The sequence below is a fragment of the Lynx canadensis genome, chromosome C1 (genome assembly GCF_007474595.2).
Source record: "Lynx canadensis isolate LIC74 chromosome C1, mLynCan4.pri.v2, whole genome shotgun sequence".
NCBI lineage: Eukaryota > Metazoa > Chordata > Mammalia > Carnivora > Felidae > Lynx > Lynx canadensis.
In genome coordinates, this window is record NC_044310.1 from 1,852,397 (window position 1) to 1,864,241 (window position 11,845).

The 11,845-nt window shown below is 68.7% G+C and overlaps 1 protein-coding gene across 1 annotated transcript in view; it reads left to right on the top strand.

The window, feature by feature from the left end:
- The first annotated feature begins 4,315 nt into the window (after nucleotides 1-4,315).
- ARHGEF16 (Rho guanine nucleotide exchange factor 16) overlaps nucleotides 4,316-11,845 on the top strand; it is an 11,091-nt gene continuing 3,561 nt past the window's right edge. Inside the window, exons 1-4 of the mRNA XM_030327262.2 lie at nucleotides 4,316-5,065; nucleotides 8,187-8,790; nucleotides 10,654-10,699; nucleotides 11,809-11,841. Coding sequence (XP_030183122.1) covers nucleotides 8,206-8,790; nucleotides 10,654-10,699; nucleotides 11,809-11,841 — 664 coding nt within the window. The 5' untranslated portion in view covers nucleotides 4,316-5,065; nucleotides 8,187-8,205. The remainder of the gene's footprint in view (nucleotides 5,066-8,186; nucleotides 8,791-10,653; nucleotides 10,700-11,808; nucleotides 11,842-11,845) is intronic.

The following is an 11,845-nucleotide window of genomic DNA, read 5'->3' on the forward strand; positions in this document are numbered from 1 at the left end:
CAACCCGGGGCTCGGACTCACCACCCCAGGGTCACACGCTCTCCCCGCTGGGCCAGCCAGGCACCTCTCAAGTATTCCTTCTCCACCATGGGCTCCCGGACGCCCAACGCCTCACCTCAACAACCGCGAAGAGTGTTTTGTGCCCTGCTGGGCCGCCCTCCGGCCGCACTTTTGAAAGGATCCAGAAGGTGGCGCCTTTCCTGCCTTGAGAAGATCGGGTTCTCCTCTGCGCCGGTCGGCTTCCAGGAGGGCTTCCTGGAGGAGGAGGCAGGCTAGCCAGGCCGGGAAGGAAGGCGGGAGCCCGCTCAGGGTCACTGCCCGGCCACGCACGCCCCAAGCCCGCGGGCGACGCCGGCCGGGCCGCAGCGGGCGGGGTGGGCGGTCCGGGGGCGGACACCTGCGGCCCGGGGAGCTGAGCCTTCCCGGCCGCGGGGTCACGTGAGCGCCGGCCGGCCAGGTGGGGACGGTGACGCAGGTGGCCCGGCCAGGTGTCCCGGGCGCGCCCGGCCGTCCGCTCACGCCCTGCCCGCGCGCGCGCGCGCGCCCACCCACCTGGGCGCCCACCTGGCCTGCGGTCCGCGCGCGCGCGCGCCCGCCCGCGCCTCCCCTCCCCCCACCCCCACCCCGGCCCCGGGGCCGCGCAGGGAGCGGGGGGCGGGGCCTGGGAGGGACCGGCGGCGCTCGGAGCGCGGCCCGGATCGGCCGCGGGGCCGGGGCGCGGAGCCCGGAGGCTACACCGGCCCGAGTCGCCGCCCGCTGGCCGCCACGTCCTCCGCCCGGCGCGCGGCGCAGGTGAGCCTGGGGACGGGTGAGCGGGGTGGGGGCGGGGAGGCCCGGGAACCCGGGGGCGCCTTTCCCGCCGGCGCCCCGCGGTCGGCGAAACTTGGCGGCGCCCTCCCTCCGCCGCGGGACGGAGCCCGCAGCCCGGGCGCGGCCAGACCCGGGTCCCCGGACCCCACCCCGCGCGGCCTCCGGCGTCCTGCTGCCCGCCCCCTGCCTCCCCTCGAGCCCCGGGGGGACGCTTCTGTCGCAGGGTCTCCTGTTCAGACATCAGAGCCGGGAGACCCTGAGGAAGCCCCAGGACCTTTGGAAATGGAGGTCAGGAGCGGGGACAAAACCACCCTCCCCCAAACTCCGGGCAATCCGCTGCCCAAACCCTCTTTGGCCTCAAGAGTCAGCAGCCCCCAAAACGAACATCCGCCCACAACAGACCAAAATCCACCGCCTCCCCCACCCGGTGGATGTGGTGGGCAGGCCCGGGTGGGGGGCAGGGGTGCTGTTCACTCTTACCTAGTAGGGGAGGAGGAGGGAGGGGTATGGGAGCAGCTTCTGGAGGGCCGGGGGGCCCCATTTACTGCTGACACCAGCCTCGGCTTCTGCATCCGGGAGGCAAGAGCCCCCTTTGAGATTTGGGTGGGTCTCAGCCCAGCACCCGGCATGGCGGGGGGGGGGGGGGGGGGGGAACCTCTTCATCTGACCCGAAGCCCGGGAAGGCCTGATTCCTCCCTCTCTCCTTGAGGTGAACAATCTGCCCCTCCTGGTGTGGGGGTTCGGGGGGCGCCTGTCGGGGACCTGGCCGGGACCAGCAGGAGGACATCTGACCCTGTCCACCCTGACACCCCCGTGGCCGAGTGCTTAGGGGTGGGGGCCCTGGTTCCGTATGAACTAAGGCAAGTTACGTGAGGCTTCTGGACCTCGGTTTCCTCATCTGTAAAAGGGGGTAGTCAGGGTACCCACAGAGAGGGCCCCGACTCAGTTGCCGCTGAGCTGTTCTGGGGTTGCCCGCGGGCCACAAGAACAGGGCGACCTCTGCCCACGTAGATCAAAGGCGCTGCCCCCGGCTCCCCCAGGCCTGGTGGGAGAGCGCGGCAGGAGGTGCGGACCTCGGGAAGAAGTAAGGTCTTAAGTCCCTTGGACAGATGTCACCTGGAGAGTGAGAGGGACTGAGCCGAGCAGAGGGCCTCCTTTGGGGGAGAAGCCTGGGAGGCCTCTGGTCCCCGGGGTCATCTCCGCCCCTGCCCGGGAAGTGCTGTTCCCCAGCAGGGGACATGAGGCACAGGAGTGGAGGGGCTTGCTGGGGCCCCCACGTGTGCTGTCCCTGAGGGGCAGTCTGTGTGCGTGACCTGATGGGCACAGCCACTCACCCTGCGTCTGTCTGGGGCCCGGAATTTTAGTTTCGGTTTCCAGACGGATCGCGGCTGCTGGTCGTTTTTGCCCGTGGCAGTGACCGTGCTCGTGCGACCGACCGTCTGTAAGAGCGTCTTTATTTCTGGTGAGAATCCCTGCCCGTCTGCAGGGCCCGCAGGACGGTCATCTAGGTCAGCACAGGCCTGGCTCCTCGTCCGGCTCTCTGGTGACAGGCAGCCTGACCCCCCCGCCCCCCAGGTTCCCTCACCTGTCAGCGAGGGAACACACCCACCTTCCGGAAGATGGGGGAGGGACTGCAGACACTGCGGGGGAGAAAGCATTTGGAAGACACCTGCTGGTCACCTGTCCAAGCTCCCGTCAGAGTCGGGGCTCTGATTTCCCATCCAGAGGCTTCTTTGGGGAAATGGCATGCGTGTCAGCTGAGTCTGGGCCCGGAGCCAGGTTTATGGGACGTCCGGACCCAGACACAGGAGCCAGGGGGCGTGGACGTCGCAGACTGAGCCGGGAAGGTGGTCTTCTCTGTGACCGCTGCCCGAGCCTGGAAGCCTCATAGCAAGAGGCAGCGGGAGGCTTCTGCGTGGGGCGGGCCCAGCACGGCCCCTCCCTGCTGCCAGGCCGGGTGCCAGGCTGGGCATGGCCAGTGGGTCTCCCGGGCCCCGCCAGAAAGGGAGGGGGCCTCTGCGGGGCTGGGCTTCCCTGACCCCCACCGTGGAGGGGTGGAGTCAGCTAAGCTAAGCACTGCAGACATTTGCTCCGGACAGGTCCCCCCTGCAGGGTGTTGACCCGCAGGCACGGTCTCCGCCCACACAGGCGGGGCAGCAAGTCAGGACCGGCCGTGACCTCTAAAACCGGCTCCGGACGTGGCCAGGTGTCCCTGGTGGGGGGAGGGCAAGGCCACCGCAGTCGAGAGTCCCTGAACCACCCCTGGCCACCTGGCAAATGGAACCCTCTGCTGTGTGCTCTGTGACTTACACGGCCAAATCCTGCCCCCAGATTCCGTGTGACTCTGACGGTTGAGCGCGGCCCTGCAGAATTACCCAAGTACAAGACCATCATCGTGGCTCGAGTCAGCCTGAGCAAAGACCAGGGCCTGGTGCTCGGGAGGCCGGGCCCCACCGGGCAGGGTGGGGTCAGCCGGACCTGGAGGCAGGGCAGAAGGGACAGAGAGGCCCCACGGACGGAGTGGTCCCAGTGGCTGTGGGAGCAGCTGTGGACAGGGCCACAGGGCCAGGCGGACTGATCTCCTCTGTCAGGCAGCGGGAGGGCGGGCGCTGAGCCCACGGAGTCCGGGGAGCCCGTCTGGTGAGCAGAACGCAGGAGCCGGGCGCCGGGCTGCAAGGACCCCCGGCACCAAGTGCCGCTGAGGCCGCGCTGACCCGGCCACTTGGTCCTCCCTGACCCCGCCTGCTGCCCCTCCTCCCTCCCAAGTCACAGGTGCCCCTCACCTGTCCCTGCGGACACCGGGCAGGCCGCGGAGTGCAAAAGGAGAGTTAAATGCCATGGATTCCAAGGACTCAACAGGTCACCAACCTCCCCCGCCCACCCGGTGCGGAGACGGCAGGAAGTCCCCTGAAAGTCACCTAAAAGGTGGCGTGGATGGGTGTGGAAGCCCCTGCGATGCACCCTGGTGGCTTCTGCCGGCTCGAAGCTAAGTACCCGTGTGGGTGGGTTCTGGGCACGGACCCCAGGGCCCCCCGGGAGGATGCGGCACCGGGGCGAGGGCAGCAGGGCGGAGCTCGCACCACCACAGCCAAGAGCTCGCTTCTCACCGTCGAGCCCAGCCGCGTGTGCAGATGTGAACCGAAATCGTCCCTGGGCCTGAAGGACCCACAGACCCCTCGGGAAGACGGACACGCAGCACGCAGCGCTCAGGGCCCCGGGTGTCTCTGGAGGAGCTGTGCTGGGGAGTAGACCCGCCCCTGTGACCCCATGGTCACCACAGGGCAGCTGGCCTCCCTCTCGGGAGCTCCGTTGCCTGGACAGTGTGGCTGGCATTTGCCCGAGTCCGTGCCCTCGGCCCCTCCCTTGCACTGGCCCCCGGACACCAGGCCAAGGCCGGCAGCCAGTGAGGACCTAGGGAGAGCCGCTCTGCAGAGCCGACCAGCCAGAGGAGAGGCGGCGGGTGGGGACGCGGGGGGGCGGGGGTCCCCAAGGAGCATGGGGGGCAGCAACACTCCCTACGTGGCGCCGTCTTCCCTGCTAAAGTCGAAGCAGACAGCCAAGAGGGACCGGGAGGGCCTGCTGCCTTCGAGCTGGCGACGGAGGCCCATACAGGGACGGCCAGGGAGCAGAAAGGAACCACAAGCGACCTTTTCAGCGTCGACAGAAGCCGTAGCACGCCGCGGGGACAGGGCGCTCTGGACGGCTCTTTGCAGGACGTGCAAACAACAGTGCTGGTTTCTGGAAGGGTTGGAATCTCCCACGGCGTGGGCAGAGAATGAAAACCCGGGACAGAAGAGGCCGCAGCGTGGAGACAATGCCAGAGGTCGGAGTGCGGGATCCGGGCCGTCCCGGAAAGAGGGGCTGGAGAAAACAGGCGGGGGAAAGTTTGCACGAGAGATCACCAGGATGCGCCCAGACCTGCGAGGCCCGAGGAAGGGGCTGGAAGGAGGCACAAGTCTGTGGCTCGGGGAGTGCGTGTGGACCTTTCCCCACGAGTGCTGGTGCTCCCTGTCACCCCCCACCAGAAAGTAGGAGCCACACCTCCACAGGGCAGGGGACGCCCCAGGCTGTGATCGTCCAGGGAGCCAGCGTCGGAGCGTGTCTGGTGTTTTCCCAGGAGCAGAGCACCGGACAAGAAAGGAGGCCTCCGGATTCTGGAAGAAAATAATCTCCCACGGGACTCTGAGCTCAGCAGGTTACCCGCCCCAGGGACAAAGATCTGCTTCCCGTGAGGCTACCTCGTAGCCTCAGGAAGGTGGGGAGCTCCAGGACCGTTCCAGGATGGGATCTGGGGGCAGGGAAGGGAGCGCCGGGGAGAGAGGCCAGGGTCTCTGGGAGAACCAGGGCTGATGCACTGATCGCATGGAGTGTGTGGTCCAAACACGCGAGGCAGGGACACGGGAACTCATGGGGAGTTAACAGGAGGACAGCCGCCGGTCAACAAGAGGGAATTATTAACGAGGGGAGGCCAGGCGCTGGCGTCCTGCTCGGCCGAGCCGGCTGTACTAACACAGACACCCACGGGTCCTGCGTACTGGGCTGGAATCCCGTCCACACGGCAGGGAGAGGCTGGTCTGTGCGATCAGGAGATCTCAGAATAGCAGACATCGGGGAAAAGCTGTAGAGCCCGGAGCGGTGGCCTGTGGGGGACAGGGCAGTGGAGGAGGGGACACCTGTCTTTCACGGTAGGCCTCTCGGTGCCGTGTGACTTTTGGACCTGTGCCCGGGGAGTTGTGAGAACCCTGAGGTTAGAAGGAGGAGGTCAGAGTGTGCCCATGTCAGCTGCACCACCCCACCCCCCCCCCCCCACCGACAGCTGGCTGCAGCCGGCCCCGGTCCTGGAGGTCCAGCAGAGCCCTGGGATGGCATCCACTCCTCTTCGGGCCTCGGTCCCCGCGCGGGTGGCACTCCAGGCCTGTGGGTGCGGCCACCTTACTGAGAACGGAGGTCACACCCAGCAGTGGCTCACCCGACAGGTTCCTGCTGGGGCACCTCCTGTCCCCAGAGTAGACTTTGCCCCCTGCTGGGAGCAGCCCTGCTACTGGCTGTGTCCGGGGTCTGGGGTCCAGGGTCCGGGTCCAGGGTCTGGGCCCAGAAGACCCAGGCCTAGGGCCTGAGGTGGGGAAGGGGAGGGGGAGGACGGGGGATGGGGCAGGTGGAAGGCACAGTCACGGTGCCGGTTTTCAGGGCGACGAGGTGAAATGCCGCCACGGTAAACGCCTCCCAGACTAAGAGGACTGACCGAGCCTTCGGGCTCCCCACTCGGGGGCACTTTGCTTGGCCTGCATAGAGGTCAAAGTCTACCAGAAACCCCTTTCTCGGCCAGGCCTGGGTGAATGCAAAGTTTACGTGGGGGTGGGTGAGCCAGGGTGGGGGACCGCCCACCGCTGGCTGCCTGCGACTCAGAATGTCCCCAGGAATGTGTGGGCAGTCCTCCCGGGGTGGGGGCGGCCAGGGCTCCTCAGGCAGCCACACTCACCTCTCTGGGATGGCTTCATCAGAGACCCTGTGTGCTGGGGGTCGGAGCACAGGCAGCCAGGCTCCCGGCTGCTGCTGTCACCCCGGCCGGTGCTGTGGCTTAGGGCCCTCTGGGGCCCGGCTGCCCCTCAGGGAGGGGTTCTGGAGCCGAGGCCGGGCCGGGAACTTCCGATGCAGGGTTGTGCGGGGAGTGTGGGAGGTAGGCTCAGGCTGGGACCTGCCTGGCGTGTCCTGGGACGGATGGCAGTGGTGTCCCTGGGGTCCAGGGAGCCGTCGACTCCAGAGGCCCGGGAGGCCTGGTGCAGGCCCGGGCACCTCTGGCTGCGCGCCCCCCTCCACCCCCCCGGGGCAGGAGAGGGCAGGTGACCGCCGCACTCCCACGGAGCTGTCGGATAAACTGCGTCTCCGTTCCCTCCCAGATCGGCAGGGAACGTGGCAAAGGATGCCGCGGGGAAGCTGGGCGCGGAGTCTCAGCCGCCTGGGCTGCAGATTCGGAGACTTGATTTTTCCGCCTGAAAAATGGGCTTCCAGCCTCGTGTGCACAAGCCCCGTGTCTACAAGAAGCACAGGAGTGGCGGCTCCGTTTGCTCGCGTTAACGTTGAAAGGAGGAGGTGCAAGGGAGTGCGTCTCCCGCAGGCCTCCAAGGTCCTCCCGACCCTGACTGTTGCCCTGGTCAGCGCGGGTCGCCGTGGCCATGGCTCCGCCCGGCGGCTGGGGCGTCGCTCCTCGCAGCCCCGCAGCCCAGGGCCGGGCTGCGGCAGCACTCGACTCCTGCGAGCGGGAGCCTTGCTCCCGAGGCTTTGTCACCATTCTGCCCACGTTGCCGATCTTGAGCGGGAGGCGCAGAAAAGAGCCGGGGGATGTGACGGTCGCTGGCCCCTGTGTGGGCCCTCACAGTGGAAAGGCAGCGGCGGGCCCGTCCACACCGCAGGGCCGTGTGCCCTCGGCCCGGCACGAGCCAGACCGAGCTGAAGAGGCAGCCCCACGCCGGTCGGCGGGGCTCTGCACGTGTGAGGCGCTCGGGGTCCCCGGAGGGGCTGTGGGCCCCGGGTGTCTGCAGACGCCCCCCTCCCCCCTCTGCATCCAGGCATAGAGGGACGGTGCCCAGTGGGCTCTTGAGACGGGGTCGGTCGGCCCTGCTCAGAGTCCGTGAATGCGGGAAAGTCCGGGCGTGTCACTGCACACGCAGAAAGGCCGCCTAGACAGCCGGCCACGCGGGAGTCACCACGCGGGGCGGTGAAGAGAGAGGGTCTGGAATCACACAGGCCGGGGGTCAGCCCCCACCCAGTTTCCCACGCCTCCCGTCCCACACCCCGGGGGCTCCTGGGCTTCTCGGGGCCTCGTGTCTTCGTTTGCAAACCGAGAACGCAGACGGCCGGCGTGTCCCGCGAGTGAGCGAGCTGACACGACCTCCCCCAGCACGGCGGAGGCTGGCCCTGCGTGCTCTGGAACGTGGGGGTGCGGTGGAGGCCGGGGTCCCGGCAGCCCCACAGACAGCTTCATTCGCGGTGCTCACGGCGACCGGGAGGAGGTGGTGCCAAGATGCCCAGTGTCCGACCCGGCTCGGGCTGGCAGGGCCCCGGGGCCACGCGCCCCTCATTGCCGCACGCTTGCACCCCCCGGCCTGGGGGTCCGTCCTCGGCGTGGGCACCCACCAGAGGAAGCACGGTGGGGGGGGGCGGGGGGCTGCCTGTCCTCCGCTCCGGTCCCAGCAGCTGGGTCCCGGCAGGCCTGAGCCTCCTGCCCCCCGCACACCCCCCTCCCGGCCTCCGGGCCCTGCATCCCGAGCGGGGTCCCTGGCCGGGCAGGCGCTGAGAGGCGGTGGGCGGGGCCCGCGGGCAGGAGGGCTGCAGGGTGCGCGTGTCCGCCTGCCCTCACCTTTGCCCTCTCGCCCCAGGACACCGTGGCCACTCAGCATGTCCCAGCGACACTCGGACAGCTCCCTGGAAGAGAAGCTGCTGGAATACCGCTTCCACTCCGAGCTGCGGCTCGATGCCAGGGGGAACCCGGCGTCCGGGCTCCCCATGGTGCGGGGCGCCCTGCAGCTCAGGGACAACGAAGGCTTCCAGCTCGATACCTTGGTGCCCCCCGCTGTGTCCCCTAAGGACGAGGAGCCACGGGCTGTCGTCCTGAGCACGCAGAGCCCCGCGGCCCTCAAGATGGGCACTCAGCAGCTGATCCCCAGAAGCCTGGCCGTGTCGAGCAAGGCCAAGACCCCGGCCCGCCACCAGAGCTTCGGGGCGGCCGTGCTCAGCAAGGAGGCCGCCCGGCGGGACCCCCGGCTCCTGTCAGCCCCCAGCTTCTCCCTGGACGACATGGACGTGGACGCGGGCCCCGGGGGGGCGCTGAGACGGAACCTACGGAACCGATCCTACCGGGCGGCCATGAAGGGCCTGGAGGCGCCGGGCGGGGAGAGGGGCCCCCTCCAGCTCAGCCCCAAGCTCCAGGCCCTGGCGGAGGAGCCCAGCCAGCCTCCCGCTCGGTGCCCGGCCAAGAATAAGGTAGGAGGCCGTGCCGCCTGGACTTCGGGGCGGGGGCCGTGCCGCGAGGGGCCTCGGGAGCTTGTAGGCACAGACGGAGGCTCACTGTCACCCTCGCTGTCACCGCCACCGTCCCCTGTCTCGCGCGGCTGCCATTCAGTGAGCACCTACTTCGCGCAGGGTCCTGACGTGTATCCGGTTCGGTCTGATGGGCAGGCTGCGAGTGGAGTGTGAGTGTGCCTGCTTTATAGATGAGGCAGTCGAGGCTCGGCGAGGTCGGGGGGTTTCCGTAGGACCCCGGGCTCGGGGGTCCCCGCTCTCAGCTGCAGCGAGGAACGGAGCGTCCCGAAGGCAGCCTCTCTCTCTGAGCCCCGAGGGGAGCCGGCCTGTCTCAAGGACGAGTTTCAGTGCCGACCTCACAGCAGCACCTGGCTTCGGTGGGTCTGCCCGAGGGGCCCCCTGGTTGGGGACTCGGGAGACGCGTGACGCCCTCTCTGCACGCACGCCCTCCCCGCCCTGCCCGACAGCCGCTCTTACCTCGGTGCTCTCGAGAGAACGGGCCGGGCACAGGGCTGGTGGGAAGGGGCCCCCGTGCCCAGAGTTGATGTTCCGGTGGCCGCCTCTCCGGGGGCTGTCACCGGGACGGGGAGCCGTGGCCGCGGGCGGAGGAGAAGCCAAGCCCACCCGTCGGAGTACGTGCAGAGGGGACCCCCGGGGACCACCTTGGCTGCAGTCCTCAGATGCCCGTGGCCTTGGAGGTGGGGCGCAGCTCCTGCCAGGCCTCCCTGAGATGCCCGGGCCCCAGAAGCTGCCTCAGGACCTACGCACACTGCAGCCACCCAGGGCCCGTCCAGCTGCCACCTCAACTCCCTCGCATCAGACGTTTCCTGACTTCCTGCACACCTGGAGCCGGGGTGCCGAGGGCACCCCTGTAGGTGGCCCCCAGCGAGTTCCTAGGGCAGGGAGGGGGCAGGCGTGCGCTGGGGTGCTCCGGTCTGGGCTGGGGGAGCCTGGGGGGCCAGCAGAGCACGGAGGAGGGGCTCCCCAGGAACTCCGAGCAGGGGCACGGAGGTGGTCCAGAGGCAGAAAGCAGAGGGTGAACGCTGGGCAGGTGCCCAGACCCAGAGGCAGGAGGGGTAGGGGTGCTGGGAGTGGGGGCCCGGGGCCCGGGGTGGGGGAGCAGGGCCCAGTGTGGGGGGAGTGCCACACATTCCAGACCCACAAGGGGAGTTTTCAGGCCCCAACTTGTTGAAGAAACCTCTCCCTTTCCCGGAAGCTGCATAGCCCCGAGGTCGGGAAAAACCGTGTCCCGGCCAAGAGGGCAGGCTCTGTGCGGCCAGCTGCCGGGGCCGGGGGTGTCTGAAGACCCTGCCCGCCCCACCTGCCTCTGCAGTCCTGCCGGCAGCTGCTGGGACCCCAGGCCTGTGCTGCGAGCTCGACACTAACCTGCCAGTCCCTGCCCTTTCTGCTCCCCCCGGCGTGGCCCCGGCTCCCACCCTGGGCCTTCTGAGCCCCCTCCAACCACACCCCTCCGGCCTCGCTTGGGCTTCTCTCTAGACCCAGTCGGAACAGCCTGCTGTCCCGAGCACCGCTCTTGATTAGTTCAGGCCTGCCTGCCTCTTCCAGGCAGCCCTCCTGGATCTGCCTAGCTCTCGGTCACCCTGCCCTACCTGCCCTAGCCTCTGCTTGGTGGCCGTGCATTCCTTGTGGAGCCGACGTCTATCGAGCACCTTCCACGTGCCCAGCGGGGGCCCCCTCCTGTTGAGCATGCCTTCACATGTGGCGCTATGAGATCTCCGGGCCCCCAGGGTGGCCTTGCTGTGGACTCACACCTGCCCCTCCTCCCCACTGACGGCCCTGTTTCCGTGTCTCTTGTTTGCACAGAGGACACTGGGGCGGAAACGTGCACACAAGGGCTCCTTCAAGGACGGTGAGTGTGGCCAAGGGACGTGACCTCAAGAGGCCAGTATGGGCCAGGCCGGGCGCAGCGGAGGCTGGTCTCGCCGGGGCTGCTGGGGGGCAGGGCAGGCTGGTGCGGCGCAGGGAGAACAGGCCGACTGGGATTTCTCTGGGGGCTGGAGGTCCTGGTGGCTTGTCTCATCGTGCAGTTCTGACGTGTCTGGAAAGTTCCCTCGGGCTCTTCTGTGCTGTTCCAGGGGCAGGGGATGGACAGAGCGCCCACACTCACCCCAGGAGACGTTTGTCCAGCGTGCATGTGTGTGCCAGGCCCGTCTGCACCGGTGCAGCCAGGGGGTGCTGGCCCCAGGGTGTAGACACCCATGCTGTGTATACTGCCCACGAGACACAGGGAGCCCAGTGTTGGGGGCTCAGGAGGGCCCGCAGCAGTGCATTTGGCCTGCTGAGGGGTGATGCCAACGGGACCCCACGGGGGAGGGGAGGGGAGGGGGAGGGGCGGGGGAGGGGCCCGCCCGCCAGGATGCAGCACCCAGTGGCTGTGAGGGGGCAGGGTTCTTAGGGTGCAGGGGCTCAGCCAGGAGGAGGCCCCCCTGTGTGGACAGCCACAGGCCTGGGGGTGGGGAGGCATCAGGATCCGGGCCTCCTCCTGCCCCAGGGAGAGGAGCGGTGGTGCCCAGTCTCAGAGCCAGGACAAGAAGAGAAGGGTTAGGGTTGGTGGCCCTGAGCCAGTCGCCAGCTGCCCCCGGGGGGCAGGGGGGGTGGTGATGGCTGCAGAGCGGGAGAGCGGGAGACTGCACCTCGGGTCGGAGGACTCGGGAACAGGCGTCCGCTGCTCTCGGCCCAGCCTGGGAGCAGCCCCCACCGAGGGCGGCCCCCACGGCTCTGATTGGTCAGCTCGGCCCTGGTCTGAAGGTGCCACATTCTGCATGGGGACACCAGCCCTGTCCTGGGCTCGGCCGGGCACAGCCATGGGAGCCAGCCAGCCCGAGGGGAGCCTGCTGTGGGGGGCCCTGAGCCGCCTGATGCCCTCAGGGTCTCCCAGGGAGGACTCAGCCCGCAGATTCCCGGGGGGAACCCGCTCAGAGCCCCCAGGCCTGCCGGTGACACACCCCCCGTCCCCAGACCCCAGGTTCTACCAGGAGATCCGGGAGCGGGGCCT